The sequence below is a fragment of the Ceratotherium simum genome, chromosome 12, assembly GCF_057802395.1.
Source record: "Ceratotherium simum simum isolate JZ-2026a chromosome 12, ASM5780239v1, whole genome shotgun sequence".
NCBI lineage: Eukaryota > Metazoa > Chordata > Mammalia > Perissodactyla > Rhinocerotidae > Ceratotherium > Ceratotherium simum.
The window spans coordinates 7,762,652-7,780,472 of record NC_141911.1 but is presented as its reverse complement, the minus strand read 5'-3'; the positions used below and the strand labels follow the sequence as shown (position 1 = coordinate 7,780,472).

Here is a 17,821-nt window from a genome sequence, read left to right as displayed (position 1 = left end):
AACTGAAAACTACCCAAATACCCATCAACAGCAGAAAGATCGAGAGCCCAGAAATAAACCCACACATATGTGGTCAATTAATTTACAATAACAGAGCCAAAAATATACAATGGGGAAAGAATGGTCTCTTTACAAATGGTGTTGGGAAAACTGGACAGCCACATGCAAAATAATGAAACTCGACCACTATCTTATACCATACACAAAAATTAACTCAAAATGGATTAAAAACTTGAATGTAAGACCTGAAACCATAAAAATCCTGGAAGCAAACACAGGTGGTAAGCTCCTTGCCATCAGTCTTGGCGATGATTTTTTGAATCTGACACCAAAAGCAAAAGTAACAAAAGCAAAAATAAACAAGTGGAACTGCATCAAACTAAAAAGCTTCTGCACAGCAAAGGAAACCATCAACAAAACGAAAAGATAACCTACTGAATGCGATAAAATATTTGCAAATCATATATCTGATTAGGTGTTAATATCCAAAATATATAAAGAACTCAAACAACTCAACATAAAAAAGCAAACAATCTGATTAAAAAATGGGCAGAGGATCTGAACAGACGGTTTTCCAAAGAAGCCATACAGATGGCCAACAGGTACATGAAAAGGTGCTCAACATCACTAATCATCAGGGAAATGCAGATAAAATCCATGAGATATCATCTTAACCTGTTAGAATGGATATTATCAAAAAGACAAGAACTAATGAGTGTTGGCGACGATGTGGAGAAAAGAGAATCCTCGTGTACTGTTTGTGGGAATGCAAATGGGCACAGCCACTATGGAAAACAGTATGGACGTTCCTCAAAAAATTAGAAATAAAACTACCATAATGATTCAGCAATTCTACTTCTGGGTATTTATCCAAGGAAAACGGAAACACTAACTCGAAAAGATCTCTGTAGCCCCATGTTCATTGCAGCATTATTTACGATAGCCAAGATATGGAAACAACCCAAGTGTCCATCAATGGATGAATGGATAAAGAAAATGGGGTATATATACTCAGTAGAATATTATTCAGCCATAAAAAAGAATGAAATTTTCCCATTTGTAACAACATGGATGAACCTCAACGGCATTATGCTAAATGAAATAAGTCAGACACAGAAAGAGAAATACTGTATGATCTCTCTTATATGTGGAATCCAAATAAAAAAAAACAAAAGCTCAAGCTCTTAGATTTACAAAATAGATTAGCGGTTGCCAGAGGTAGGGGGATGGGGGAGGTGGGGGTGGGGTGGGAGAAATGGGTGAAGGGGATGAAAAGGTAAAAAGAAAAAAAAAGGATACAAATTGCCAAAATTGATGCAAGATGAAATATAAAATGTGAACAGACTAAAACTATTAATGAAATGAGAAAAATAAAAAAAGAATTCACTTTTCCATAAAAATAATAAAAATCCTCCAGCCCCAGACTGTTACACAAGTTAAAAAAAAAAGTAAAGTGGGAGAGTTATACAACTAGATTTGCATTTTAGGAGGATCATCCTAGAAACAGTGAGGGACACTGATTGGACTGGAAGAAGGGAGAATGATTAGAAGAGAATTTTCACAAGTTCCCATCATCACAAATATCCACCTACTAGCACCTGTGGCCAAGAACTCTGCCTTCCCTTCTGCTGCCATAGATGAACGGTCTACTGCTCTTATCAAAGTTCAGCCCCTCCATTTGTGCCATAGATTCCATCCCTTTCTGCTTTCAAGGCCATGGCACCAGCCAGTCTCCCCTCTTTATTCCTCCATCAGCAGTTTTCCTCCCTTCTGGATCATTGCCATGAGCATACAAGCATGCTGTTATCATAAAGAAAACCTCTTTCTTGATCTCATTCCCTCCCACTACTGTATCAAAACTTCACATGGTCTTCAAACCCCTTCCTCTCATTCTTTCTTGAACATACTCTGATCATGCCTTCACCTCCACATTTCACAGACACTTGTCTTGTCCAGGTTACCAATGCCCTCCACGTTATGTTGCTCTATCTAGTGGGCACTCTCCAGTCTTCATCTCACTTGACCTATCATCTGCATTTGACACAGTTGATCACTCTCTTCATCTGAAACTTGGTAACTTCTTGGCTTTCAGGACTCCACTCTCCTGATTTTCCTCTGATCGATGGAGATTCATTCTCCATCTCCTACTGCTGGGTCCTCCTCATCAACCTGACCTTTAACATTAGAGTACTAGGGACTCTGGCCTCTTCTACTCTCCATTAATACTCTCTTTCTCCATGATCATATTGAGTCCAATGATGTTAAAAATGCCATCTATATGCTGTGAATACATATATTTATTCAACCTTGACCTCTTCCTTGAACTCTGGCTTTGTATATCCAGCTGCCTATTCTAAATAGCATATTCCAAATACACTTTATTTGAATATCAATAAGCATTTCAAATTAAAGTATCCTAATTGAGCACCTGATTTCCTAACCCCCAGAGCAGGCATACCTATTCCAATTAACAGCAACTCATACTTCCAGTTTGCTTTGGCCAGAAACCTTTGAGTCATCCCCAACTCTTCTCTCATGCCTCACACTCAATCTACCAGGAAAACCTGTTGGATCCACCAGCAAAATATCCCCAGAATTTGACGACTTTTTACCACTTCCACCGATATTACCTTAGTGTAAGCCACCATCCTCTCTCACTTGGATTTTCCAGTAGCTTCCTTAAGTAGTCTCTCTATAATGATCCTTGCCCTCTTGATCTATTCACACAGCAGCCAGAGTGAGGTTTTAAAAACTTAAGTCAGATAATGTCACTTTGCTGCTCAAAATCTCCCAATGCCTTTCTTTTTTTTTTTAAAGATTTTATTTATTTTATTTTTTCCCCCCAAAGCCCCAGCAGATAGTTGTATGTCATAGCTGCACATCCTTCTAGTTGCGGCATGTGGGACTCGGCCTCAGGATGGACGGAGAAGTGGTGCCTCGATGCGCACCCGGGATCCGAACCCGGGCCGCCAGCATTGCAGCGCGCGCACTTAACCACCAAGCCACAGGGCCGGCCCCTCCCAATGCCTTTCCATCTCTCACTCAGGGTGAAAAAAAAAAAAGCAGAATGGATAAACAGATTGGAGTATATTCGCACAATGAAATACCATGTAGCAACGAGAATGAAACTGTCTACAACCGCACACAATAACATGTATGATTCTAACAAATATAATGTAGAGGAAAAGATGCCAGATATGAAAGAGTTCATCTGCCTGATTCCATTCACAGAAAGTACAAAATAAGCAAAATGATCTACAAGGTTAGAAGTCAGGACGGTAGTTACTCTTGGAGGGGTGGTGTCTAGAAGGGGCATGGGTAGGGTGCCTATGGTGTTCATAATGTTTTATTTCTTGATCTGGGTGCTGGTGACATGGGTATACAGTCATGCATCTCAACGACGGGGATATGTTCTGAGAGATGTGTTGTTAGGTGAGTACATCGTTGTGTGAACATCATAGAGCATACTCACAGAAACCTAGACGGTATAGTCTACTACACACCTAGGGTGTATGGTACTAATCTTATGGGATCACTATTGTATGTGTGTCCGTCATTGACCGAAATGTCATTATGCAGTGCATGACTGTATACAATTTGTAAAAATTCATCACGCTGTACATTTTGTGTACTTTTCTGTTTGTACAGTACACATAAATGAAAAGTTAAAAAAGGACATTCATTCCCGAGACACAACTTTTTAAAAGACAAATTGAACGTAAGTGGCCTTTATCATAGTATAATTAGGTTCTTCAGGCCTCTTTCTCTATGATTTGAGTTTCCTAGAAGCTACTAAAGAAGTCTGAACGGACACAGGGTTTTCACAGCAATTACTAGAAATTCACTCTATAATTCCTATGTTTACGGAAAATATATAGTACTCCCCTCTTTCCTTACCTTCCAACAATATTACTGCAGCTTTTTATTGAGTCAAGCTCCAGTAATGTTTATTCCCAACAGTATCATTACAATATTCATTCACCAGTTGCCACAATGAGTGTGTGTGTTTGTGTGTGTGTGTGAGAAAGAGAGAGAGAGAGGGAGAAACAAAGACAGACAGAGAGAGAGAGAAAGAGAGAAAGAGAGTTTTAAAGTGACTACAATTCATTACACTCCCCACACTAAGACCACACTTGCCTTCACAGAGAAGGTGGGCTTTTGCTTTCTATTACAGTGGGCTCTAAGTCATAAAAAAATTTTAAATATAGACTGTTTTATCTGTGTGCTTATAGAGTAGATTTTCAGTAGCCTTTCTTCTTCAAGGCACTAATGGAGAATTCAAGTGCTTTTAGATCCTGATTACTTTGTTAAGAAACAAGTGAGATTGTAGTAACAATCCTAACTACTCTTTATTGAGCACTTACTATGGGCCAGGTACTGTGCTAAGCACTTTTCAAGCTTCATAACAACCTAAGAAATAGACAGTATTATCACTCTCATTTTACAGATGGCAAAGCTGAGACTTTGCGAGGTTAAGCAACTTGCTGTGGTCACACAGTCTGTAAGTGGGAGCTACGACTCAAATCCTGATCTCTGACTCCAAGGCCCACCCATTATATAGTTATTAATGAACTGACCCACTCCCCCACTGGCCTTGTCTGAAAATAGCTATTCTAAGGAGAACTACTATCAAAAGAACAGAAAATAACAAGAGTTGGTGAGGATGTGGAAAAACTGGAACACTTGTGCACTGTTGGTGGGAATGTAAATGGGTGCAGCCACTATGCAAAACAGTATGGTGGTTCCTCAAAAACTTAAAAATAGAACTACCATATGATCCAGCAATCCCACTGCTGGGTACATATTCGAAGGAAATGAAATCATTATCTGGAAGAGATATCTGAACCCCCACGTTCATTGCAGCATTATTTACAATAGCCAAGATATGGAAACAACCTAAGTGTTCATCGATGGATGAACAGATAAACAAAATGTGGTAAATCCATAAAATGGAATATTATTCAGCCTTATAAAGAAAATCCTATTACATGCTACAACATGGATAAGCCTTGAGGACATTATGCTATGCGAAACAAGTCAGTCACAAAAGGACAAATATTGTATGATTCCACTTATATAAGGTACCTAGTGTAGCTAAAGACATAGAGACAGAAAGTTCAATAGTGGTTGCCAGGGGCTGGGGGAAAGGAGGAATGGGGTGGTGGTGTTTAACGGTTATATAGTTTCAGTTTTGCAAGATGAGAAGAGTTCTGGAGATGGATGGTGGTGATGGTTACACAATATGAATATCCTTAACACTATTGAATTGTATATTTAAAAATGATTAAGATGGTAAATTTTATGTTATGTGTCTTTTACCACAATTTAAGATGGAAAAAAGCTACTCTGGCTGTTGTAATTCCTTGGCATAGATCTTCAAGGGCTTGGAAGTTTCCCAGTCATTAAAGTGTGTCCCTCTGGTTCGCCCAAAGAGATAACAAACCAGTCTTAAAGGTCTCTTCCTGTGTCTCTGGGCCTCCAACCCAGTCTTGTGAGTTAAGTGCTATCAGGGGTAAACAGGTGCAGCAGACCTGGCTCTGCCCTCAGAGAGCTCATGGTCAGTGCAGGAGATGGGCATGTAGGCACAGAATGCCCTCTCAAGGGGGTCTATGAGGTATCCCCTTACCTGGGAAAATGTGATCTCTCCTCTCAGGAGGCAGGCAACAGAACCACCTGGGGCTTCTAGCTTCAAAACTTCATTCAGAAAGCCTCTGGAATACCAAAAGAAACAACATCATGAATGGTCCGATGACTTCATCCTGCTGTCATGTAGGGAACAGACATTATTTACATCCAAAGACAAACTGCTGTTAGAAAGGCATTCTGCCATGGATGAGGAAATGCTAAGTTCAAGTTGGGATCTTTGCACACAAGGAGCAATCCAGCTGGGGACATGAGACCATAAACTAAAGGATAAATATGCTCGCAGGTGCAGCAACTCATGGGGGACCACCCAGCAGAGACTCAACTGGAGGGGATTCCAGCTTTGCTGCTTAAGGGACAAAATCAAGACTGGACATGCGGTCATCACTGTTTTCAGCTCATTTGCACAAGGTATTGCTCCAAAGGACTGCTTTATTAGTTCATATTCTTCCAAGGGAATTAAATATATTTTTCTGGTTTTGGTTCGGCACATATAGTTTCTATTTTATCTTAACCTCATCTAGTTTTTAAAAAGCTTTCTCATGTTATGAGCTGAATTGTGCCCCCACTAAATTCATATGTTGATGTCCTGATCCCCAGTACTTCAGAATGTGACTGTATTTGGACATAGGGCCTTTAAAGAGGTGATTAAGTAGGAGTATGGTCATTAAGGTGGGCTGTAATAGAATACGACTGGTGTCCTGGAGAGGCAATAGGGACACAGACATGAATAGAGAGAAGACCGCGTAAAGACATAGAAGATGGCCATCTACAAGCCAAGGAAAGAGGCCTCAGAAGAAACCAACCCTGCTGACCCCTTGACCTTGGACTTCCAGCCTCTGGAACTGTTGTTGAAGCCATCCAGTCTACAGTACTTTGTTCTGGCAGCCCTAGCAAACTAACACACCTTGGTTCATATTCATACCTTATATATGGCCCCAAGGAGTAGCAGACACAGAGGGAGAAAGACCAGCTAATTATCCGCTCACTTCCCTACGTTACAAAATAAAATATCCCATTCCACTTTCTTGATAATTTCTCACCCCCAACAGTAGATCAGCTACACTCACATGGCTGGCTGGGTGACATCAAACAGATAAAGGATGGCACATATGTGGCACACACACACACAGCCCTGCTCCCCTACACTCTGGCCGATTTTGATAACCCATCACCACATCTTATTCCAGTGAGTACAGACACTGATTTACAATCCTTCTTAATACAGTGCTCCAAGCACTTAAATTACAATGGACTAGAACTGAAAAGCCAGTTACAATTACTTATCATTCCCAAGTAAGAGTGAAATAGCACACAAAACAATGAACAGCTTCAACTAGTTTTGCTTCCTTAAAACAAGTTGTTGATTAATGAAATTTGGTGCTCAATAGCAGAGACAGCACTGTGCATGTGCCAGATGGAAACCCATAGCCCAAGATGACCCTGGAACCAAGAACCTTCAGAAATGTTGCCACCAGAGTCCTTTACGAAGCGAGAAGTCCTTCGATAAGGAAAATCCAGCTTCCAGCAGCCCAAGTAGCTTAATTACCATATATGGACTGATTTGAGACTAGCCAATCAGCCTCTGCCCCTAACTCCTTAAATTTTGTCCCAAATCCTGGATCAGGGAGACAGATTTGAGAGCCTTGCCTCCTGTCTCCTTGCCAGTCAACCTCATAATAAAGCTTTTCTTTTCTCAAAAGCTGGTGCCACAGTATTGGCTTCTATACTCATCAGGCAATGAGCCCTTGCTCGGAAACAATTTCTGACGACCATGATCCAGTGACCGCCTGCCCGAGGCTCTGCAGCCCCCAGTGGGGTGTGGGCTCTCACTGCTGACCCGACGCTGCTGCCTAGACTACTTTGTCTAGAGACTCAGCTGACTGGATTCCTGTTTCCCGCCACGGCGCTACAGGCTCCTAGGCGCTTCTTTCACTTTTGTGAAAAGAAACGGCTTCTGGATCAAGACGTTTCTGGGCTCTGGGGGAGTAACCTTAAGAAAGTGACTGTCCCTTACCTCATCTCTCTGGTTTGATTCCCTGGAAATATAAGTTTGACTTGTATGCTGCGGAATTCTGGTGGACTAAGTCCCGAATCTTGGGCCTGGACCACCCAAGATAATTAGAAACAGCATAAAAGGTTCATTCGAGAGTTACTCCTAGTAATCTGGTTCTGAGTACTCCTGGTAGCCTGGTTCTGAGTACTCCTGGTAGCCTGGTTCTGAGCACTCCTGGTAGTCTGGCTAGCATTATGATCTGTGTTATATGTAGCATTGTATTGTGTATTAATTTTGTTTGTCTAAATTGAATTGACTGTTTGCAGACTGAGTTTCTCAGGTACTGTAACAAACTCCCTTTAGAAGTTAAGTCTATGAGGGTCTTCTGACTCCAAAGAAAAGAAGCACTGCGCCCTCTGGTCCTTTAGGACGTTCACCGGTGACTGGGGATTTTATGGAGGTGTCGGAGTGTCTGCCCACGAAGTGCAACCGCCTCACAGGGACTCTTTCCTGAAGAACATACCTCACCGAACCTTCACCGTTCACGGCAAAGCAGTCGGCACCGGCAGCTTGTCTGGGGCCTACTCACCTGAACTTTGTTGATGTCAAAACACGTACGGGAAACTATGGACCCCTTGGTCATTCTTGGGGGAGCTGTAAGCACCACATCATGACGCTAAAAACCACTCCTAAAAAGGCCTTGTTTGCTGCAGCCACCTTGAAAAAGCCCTCTAAAATGGGAAATATAAATAGTATATTTTCTTTTGTAATATGGCCTGGCCCCAATACTCACTGGGGCCTGAGGTGTGGTCTAGGAACAGGTCTTTGAACTATAATACCATCTTGCAATTAGACCTATTCTGTAAAAGTAAAGAAAAATGGCTATAGAAGTGCCCTTGCCCAAAATCTAGCATCTTGAGTATCTTCTCCACAAATATTAGTAGAAAAGCTTAAAACAGAATTTGGATAAAGTACAGAAACTAGACTTAGAACAATAGCAATTATGAGGAACTTTGAATTAAATAAGGTCATTTAAGAAGCACACTTAAAAGCAAGGGCCATAATTGACCTCCTTAAACCCAGGGAGGATCCTCAAAAGTTTTTATAAATGGATTACCTCCTGAGATTAGTGAATAGATAAAAAGACAAAAATAAGATGGGAGGCCACCATCTGACTGAACTCATTGTAGTCGTGGGCCCTCTGGGACCAGTTCAACTGACCCCATCTCTTATCAACAGAGTGATTAAGAATTGCCTTTCAGAAAAATCTGCAAAGTCACATAGCCAGGGCATGCACAGAAGAAATCTTGACCTGAAATGACCACAGAACCAAAGATCCTCCTACCCACGGAACCCAAGGACCGGGACATGACTAGAAGTTGAAAGTCGGACTCGTATCAGAAGCTAGGGGTCCCTCATTCAGGAAGATCTGGTGTAAAAATTTCTTCTTCACCTCATCAAAAATGTTTAGAACCCTATTATAAAAGTTTAGAACCCTGTCATAAATGTTTAAAACCTTACCATAAATACTTGAAGCCCACAATCAAAATCTGTCTCACCAGCATTTCCGTGTGCCAGCCTGTTCTTCCTAATCTCTTAAATTTCACCCCAAATCCTGAACTGAGGAGACAGATCAGAGGGCACACACTCCCTTTTCCCTTGCAGATCGATCTCAAAGAATAAAGCTGATGTCTTTTCCCAAAGGCTGATGCTGTAATTAATTGGCCGTTTATGCACATCAGGCAAGTGAACTCCAATTTTGTGCAGTAACAATTGGCGACTACAAAGGGACAAGGTCCTGTGACGGCCCACCCGAGGCTTTGGAACCCCTGGTGGGGTATGGGGTCTTTTCATTGACCCTGAGCGGCCGCCTAGACAATTTCGTCTAGGGTCTCGACTGATTGGATTTCCGTTTCCCGGCTGCGGTGTTCCAGGCCCAAAGGCGTTTTTCTTTCCTTTGGGAGAAGAAAGCAGCTCCAGGATCAGATGTCTTGAGGGTGAGTGACCTCATTAAAACATGCTTGTGCCTAAAATTGTCTAATATCTCATCAGGATCATGGGTTAAAGGCCCCACTGGTGAGATTTTTGCTGGTTAAAGTCCCAAGGCTAGGATTGTGAGTTTAAGGGAGACAATATAAAAGGGTTACAGCTGCTAGGACACTCAAAAAGATCAGATTAGAGTCCCAAGCTCTCGGTTAGAGTTCCAGAGTATTAGATTTCGGTGTCTGTTCATGTTTGTCTATGTCTGACTGTTTTATTTGTTAAAATTGGCTGTTTGGAGACTGAGTTTCTTGGTGATCATAACAAACTCTCTTTAGAAATTACCCTGTTTGTTGCAGCCACATTGGGAAAAGCCCCTTAAAATGGGGATAACTATAAACAGCTAGCAAGATAACCCCAGATAATTTAAAATTACAGCGGCCGCTTTGGGATCCTTTTGAGCTTTTGAACCAAGAAACAAAGAAATTTTTAGAGTCAAGAGCTCCACCTTTCAACCTAAAGGTTCCAGAAGCTATAAATGTTTGCAAAGAACTGCAGAATCTTACCAAGCTTGTTTTGTGTCCTGAGGGCTTGGCTTGATAATCATCAGGTTGGCGGGAGGTCCCAAAACTACAGTGGGACAAAAACGTGGCTGCACTCCATTTTGCAGTCAGAGATGGTCAGGCAGAAATGCAGGTTGCACTCCCATGTGTGGCTAAGGGACCTACCAAACTGCCATCAGCCTCAGGGGAATTACATAGGCCATTAGAGGGAAGCCTTGACTTGGCCTTCATTGTGAGGGTCTTGGTTTTGGGGATGTCCGAAATTTTCACGATCTGGTTCTAGCTACAGTATAAATATATGTTTGACCAGCTGTGTCTAAATTTTGAAACAATGGGAAACGCTAATTCGATCCCCACCTGTAGCCCCTTAGGCTGCATTCTCCTGAACTGGGCGACTTGTAGCTATGAGAATGTAGTATGAGCTATGAGTACTCATCGGTTCATTGATCCTTCTCCTCCCAGAGATAGTCATTGTCCTTCCTTGTCTATGTTTTTTTGTGTGTGTCGTTTGTCATAAAAAGGAAAAAAAAAACATAGGGCAAGATGAATGCATCTCCATAATCCTGTTGCCTGGGCAGGCCCGCAGTAAACTTTGCTGTAGAGCCCGTCTACAGAGTATGCACATAAGGTGGAAGCTGTTGCTAAGGGACATCTTGGAAGCCACAAAATTGGTGGGCACAGGTCAACCAGTTAAGAGCCATTAGGGTGCTCACCACCTCAAGAAGACTCCTGTGACAGGATAAGTTGGCCACAGAATGGGGTAGATGATGACATGCCCCTGCCAACCTCAAGAAAATGTCTGTGCAACGAGGTACTCTGTAAAGCACACATGATCCCCAACCCCGCGGCATCTCCACCCTAGGTATAAATTTGGCTCCGAGAGACCCAAGCCTTAGCTAAAACTGTTAATGTGCATGTAAGATGAGGTTTTTTCTTTTGTCTTGTTTTATGTCTTGAGAGCTTGGCTTTGTGATCTCTTTGGTCTCTGCCATCTGGAGGATGCATGTACTGGCGTGCTTCTTGGCAGCCAGTCAAGTAGACTGGAGTTCCGAGATGCTGTATCAGCCCTCAGGGGAGTTTGTCATGAGGGGTCCCAGTCCATCGGAGGACTTTGTCGTCTCAACCTTCATTGCTTGCTAGTGCACTACCACCTGTGCAGCAGAAGCCTTTGCATTCTTGGACTATTTTTGGGAGTGAACTATCTGGATCATATGAGGGCTGCTTCTTTTGCACCCCTTTTGGGGGACACCTCTTGCATCCATAGTTAAGCCAGAAATGCGTATTGGTTTGAATCACTATTAAGATCCTACTTGTCAAAAGTCAGAGGATGGATCCTTAAATTGGAAAAACTTCTAAATTGAAAAAATGTAGCTGAAAGGGTGGGTCAACCTCTTCTATCCTTGCAAGACTGGAAATGCAGCTCCAGAGGCTATTCAGATTCCACCCATTTCCCTTATCTCAAAGAGATTGCAAACTCTCCAGGTAATATCTAGCCCATCACCAATTCCTAAGACTGAAGGGAATAAAAAGGAAAATAGAAAAGAAAAACAGACATAAGAGCACCCATGCCAAAATCTAGCCTCTTGAGTGTCTTCTCCACAAATATTAGTAAAAAGGCTTAAAACAAAATTTAGATTCATAACTAGGAAGTCTTATATTACTGTACCTGATGCATGGCATCTGTTTAAAATAACAGCTGTGGAGTCTCTGTGTATGTGTGTCTATATGTATGTTACATTTTACCTCCAGATGGTATAATTTCTAAAGAGCTCTTTTCAATTGGCTTAAAGTAAGCACTTATATAAATGATTTCTAAATGTAATAGCAACTTACCCAAATGTCTTTCAATTTAACATGATTTAATTAATCTTTGGTAAATAAAAGCTTATTTAAGATTGTTGGTTTAATTAAAATGCAGATGTCCTCAGAGTTATCAGCAGTGGATATGATGCAGACATGCAGTCTTTATTCTACGTTTATCGGTCAAATAAGCTGATGTTATCTCTATTACAAAACTGGTTAGCAAAAATAATGACTTAAAATGATAGCTAATTTTGTCTAATGTCTCATGAAGTTTTGTAGGCAATCTAAATAATTATTTGGAAAGACTAAATAGATGTGAAAAAGATAAAAGTATTAGGTGAACTTTTCATGTGTTATGGCACGTATATTTAAGATAACTTCCAAAATCTCTCTGGTAACTTCAAACTTTGAAGTTTTGCCAGGTGAAATTAGATGATAAAAAATTCATTGAACATCTCAGTCATTTTCAAATAAGATAATATACTGAAACATTATCACTAAACATGTCTAAGTTTATCTACTTTTGGCTTCTTATTACAAAGAAACTAAAAGATGTTTGGGTGTATTACTAAACATGCCTTGTAGTTTATTAAAAATTATACTATGAAGTAGCATGTTTCCAGAAATTATGAAAAGTGTTTAGAATGCTAATATAAAAGTTCATAATTGCTTACTTTTTGATTTTCACTAAGGCCTGTAATGGTTAATATATGTAATTAAAGCTACTAAAAATTAATAAGGAAAACATCTTTGTATTCAAGGAAAGTAAGATGTATGTTTTCAGTAAAGAAGGTATAAAGAATGGAAATTGTTTTGTTAAGAAAGATAAATTTGTCCCAAAGGACTAGAAGGGAAAAAAAGGAAGGCATGGGACAAATTCTGAACGTAAAAGGAAAGTTACAGAAGGTTTGTGAAGGAGCAACCCTAAGGAGAGTTGTGCATGGTCAAGTTGGCTAAGACTGAAGTAAATCTAAGTAAGTAAATGAGTTTTAATGTCAAAAGTAAGCTGGTACAAAATCAGAATTTGGTTTTCTCTCTCCTAAAAGGATAATTTTCTTGAACTTTTAGTCTTCTCTTGATAAAAAGATTATGAAAGGGTTTTTTCTTTGAGTAGCCTACCAGAAGTGTAGGGATTTTATGTTTTATCAAAATAAATTTCCTGTATTGTTTTTATCAGGTCTTTAATCACAGGTGGTAAGGTTTTTCTTACAGCTATTTAATTTTCTGCATTGGCCTGAAAATCTTTAATTGTCACCATGGTTAAATGGATAACTAAGCATTGTTTCACAGGGACTGATGATATTATGTGGGTAAATGTTATTGATATAAGTGTTTTGGAAAATTATAAAATATTCCTAAAATTCTGATCTGTCCTGGTTGTCAGCCACAATTCTAGTTATTATCTTGAAGTGTTGTATGACACAGAAATAGCCAAGTTTCTTTGTCAATTGACCTTTTTGAGTCTTTTATCATTTGCAGATAGTTGTTTTACTCTGCTTTTGCAGATGTGTTTCATCTTCAGAGAGATTCATGGAAAAGACTCTGACACTTACTCTAGAATACAGGTTTCTGATAAACTGTCAGATCATAAAACTGAGCTGGGTAAAAAAAAAATTACAGAACTCTAATGGAGAAACTGATTACTTCACGAAACTGCTAACAAAAGATCAAGATCAAAAGTTGATTACACAGGACTGAATGAACTGATGAAGACAATTATAATTTTATGACTTCATTTGAGATATTGCTGATTTTTTAAATATTTTTTTTCAGATTTAAGAAAATTTTTTCTCTTAAACTAATTATGACTTACAGCAATTTGGTAAATTATACCTTTGTAAGTGGAATTGAAACATTTATCTTTTTTTCTCCCTACGTGATCCCTCCAGAATTTGGAAATTCTTAGTGAATGAATATTGTTTATGGCAATACCGCTATTTGCATAAGCACAATAAGAATCTGTTCTCCTTATAGCAGGACACAATTGGAAACACTGGTTATATTACTAAAGCTTTGACTGGAATGTCACCTTTGAAAGAAACATGCAGATTCAGAGATGACCAAACAGCTTTAAGGAACAAAGATTGGACTTTATGGAATAAAGCCAGGTGGAAATATTGGCCTAGTACCTTGGGTACAGGGTTCCCAACAATATTACCAGGTGAGTAAAGAAGGCCACTTCCCTCACAGCTGCAAGAACCCCAGGATATTTTGGGGACCTTGCAAAGAGAGGAATTCACTCAAATCTATAGGTATTGCAGGCAGGGTCTGATGACAAGACCTTGGCTTGGCTTTCCTGGCCTCAAGAGGCCTTTGAAGTTCAATCTGAGATTCCTCATAAAAGTTCCAGCAAAGCAGGTTTAAAAGAGCCTATATGATCAATTGTTATTCTTGCTGTACTTGTGTAAGTAATTGGGACAAGTTTATTGAAACTAGACTTAATTTGGCAAACCAGTTAGTCTTAATTTGGTAAAAATGAGGGTGATTTCAGGGAGAAAAATTATGTTTCAGTAAAAACTATAATACATACTTGTGAATATTAGATTCTAGTTTTGTCATTTGTCTTTGAGGTTTTTGTTGTCTACCTGTAAACTGGACTGGATCCTGAATTCTTCTAGTTTCCTGAGATACCTGGCCACAAATCTCCAAAGTCTATCCTTTTCATTTGGAATCATTGAGAACTGAAACCACTCTTTTTCCTGAAGCCTTGCAAACTGCAGCTGAACAACTTGATATAAACTTAAGTGAGATCACCATGACAGCCCACGTTTAGACAATCTTCATGCCTGTTGCTGTGTAAGCCACTCAGAAAAATACCTGAACACCCCATGACATCATCAGAGACATTTCAAACTACAAAAGATGCTCCGACCCTGACTTCTAGAAATCTTCTTGACTGGCTGTCCTCTGCACTCAGAAACTGGTTTATAATTTGCTCCAACCATTAACTTTGTTTTTTATTTTTATTTCCATAGAAATGCTTCTTATTAAATACCTGATTGCTTGCTTACACAATATAGGCCTAACTTTGGGAGCCCAGGTGCATCACTGCTTTCTGAAACGAATTTAACTGGACTGACTGGCCATCAGGACTAAGAGACTGGTTCAGTGAGATGGAATAATCTACCAACTCAGCTTCTGGACTGTGAAACTTACTGAAGTTTCACAGGAGGAATGTGAGGGATCAGAATTTGCCACCCAAAAATGTGTCTCTTGGGCTTGATTATTTTTAAGAACAAAAGGCTCAGAAAGAAACTTTGACTTCTCCCCTAACTTCCTAAAAGAATTTAAGATAGAAGACCTGTTCCAGGAAGTAGCTAGAGTGATCATGGTCCTATTTCCCTCAAGACTGAGGAATATACAAAGAAAAAGAGGGAATTGAAATAGGACATAAAACATTGACCAGCTTAAACTAGTTTTGCTTCCTTAAAATAGGTTGTTGATTAATCAAACCCAATGCTCAATAGCAGAGACAACACTGCACGTGTGACAGGTGGACACCCATAGCCCCAGGAGAACCAAGAAACTTCAGAAATGTTGCCATTAGAGTCCTTTACAAAGCAAGAAGTCCTTCAATAAGGAAAATCCAGCTTTCAGCAGCCCAAGTAGCTGGATTACCATATATGGACCGATTTGAGACTAGCTGAGACTAGCCAATCAGCTTTTGCCCCTAACTCCTTAAATTTTGCCCCAAACCCTGGATCAGAGAGACAGTTTTGAGAGCCTTGCCTCTTCTTTCCTTGCCAGTAGACCTTGCAATAAAGCTTTTCTTTTCTCAAAAGCTGGTGTCATAGTATTGGCTTCTATGCATCTTGGGCAGTGAGCCCCCACCTGGTAACAATGGGACAAATATCTGCAATCTAGGAGTTTCATTTCTGATAACAGTCAACTACCTTTTATCTGACCAACCCTCTTGCAGGTAACAATTATCAACTTTGGACAAAATGTGACAAGATATATTCCTACTATTTGTAGCCTTGCTCAACTTTCCAGTAACAGCAATGGCTTTGCCACGCCTTTGCCGTCAGTTGTCTTTTTTAAAAAACAGCTTTATTAAATTATAATTACTTAAAATCACATTCACATGTTTTCAGTGTATGATTCAATGATTTGTAGTAAATTTATAAAATTGTGCAAACATCATTCCAGTTTTAGAACATTTTCATCACCTCAAAAAATCCCTCATGCCCTTCCACTCCTGCCACCCAGTTTTAAGAAGCAATACACAATTCAACTCAACAATATTTTATTGAGCACCTAAGGTGTGCAAGGCATTGTGCTAAGCAATGTGATATAAAAATGGAAAAATATGATTTTATTCTTAGGGAGCTGACAGGTGAACAAGGGAGGCAACCTATAAACAAATAACTATAACACATGAAATGATTAAGATGGAAAAGCAAAGGGAAAATTATTTTTTTCTGACTGGAGAATGGGGGCTAATTAAAGAAGAGGAACTGAGGGAAGAATATAACTACAGAGGAAGGAGATACCAATGTATCTATAACAAAAGCAGGCAGTAATAGTAATAAAAAAGAAGCAACTGGAGATAAGAAGAACATTGTTGGATTGGAAAACATGAATTCCAAATTTTAAGGGTGCTTAATAAAGACAGTGAAAATGAAATGGCTATTACACAAAATAAAATTAGTGAATCAAAAGACACAATAAATTTTCCAAGAACAAAGAGTAAAATGATGAAGTAATTAAAATTAATGAGTGAAAAGATAAGACCTATGGAGGGCAAATTCCTTCAATAAACAAACAATAAGAATTCCAGAAGGATGGGACCAGAGAAGCAACAGTCAAAGGATTAATGGGATAAAATTTCTCTGGACTGAAGAAAGATTTAAGTCCTTAGAGCAAAAGTGTTCACCAAGTACCAGGCAAAATTAATGAAAAAAGAACCACAGTAGACGTATGTTGGGGAAATGTTTCAATTCCTAGGATAAAAAAGTGTAACAAACAACATTTTGTGTAGGAAAACAGATTATATACAACAGGAAAACAATTTGGACTGACACTAGCCTTCTATTCTGCACCCTTAAATGTCAGGAGATTGTGGAGCACTACTCACTAGACATGGAGATAAAAAGAAACAATTGCCAAAAATTGCTATCCCCAGACAACTTACTTTACATATGTGAAAGCAACAGAGTCTCAGACATGTAAAACTAATAGTTTACCATCACATGCCTTTCCTGAAAAAAAAAAAATTCAAGAAAGATTTCCAATCAACTTAAAGATAGTCAAAATAAAAAACTTGAGAACAGGGAAGATATGGTTTAAAAGAAATGAAAAAACAATTGGAAACAAAATTTTTTCAAATATCATTTACCACGGTATTAAAAAAAACAGAAATAAATCTAATGCAAGAGGTTTAAGTCCTCTACACTGAAACCTATAAAACTAAGAGACATTAAAGACCTCAATATGTGGAGAGATACACATATCAAGTTCATGGATTGGAAGACTTAACACTTAAGACAAAAATTCTCATCAAACTGATTTAAGATTCAATTCACTCCCAATCAAAATCCTAGCAGGTTTTGTATATATGTGTGGAACTTGACACACTGATTATAAAATTTATCTGGAAACACAAAGGACACAGAATAGCCAAACCAATCTTGAAGAAGAACAAATATGAAGAATTTATGTTACCAGATTTTAGGATTTATTATAAAGCTAGAATAATTAAGACAATGTGGTATTATTATAAGATAGACATATACATCAACATAACATAAAAAGAGTACAGAGAGAGACCTCCACATGTATGGTCACTTGATTTTTCAACAAAAGAGCTACCAAAATTTAATGTGGAAAAGGCTTT

General features: G+C 39.3%; 1 protein-coding gene across 2 annotated transcripts in view; it reads right to left on the bottom strand.

Moving 5' to 3' along the window:
- Positions 1-17,821, bottom strand: part of EPHX2 (epoxide hydrolase 2) — an 83,494-nt gene that overhangs the window by 48,601 nt on the left and 17,072 nt on the right. For both annotated transcript variants that reach the window (XM_087437356.1, XM_087437355.1), the window contains exon 2: positions 5,627-5,711. In XM_087437356.1, the coding sequence (XP_087293482.1) occupies positions 5,627-5,711 (85 nt within the window). The remainder of the gene's footprint in view (positions 1-5,626; positions 5,712-17,821) is intronic.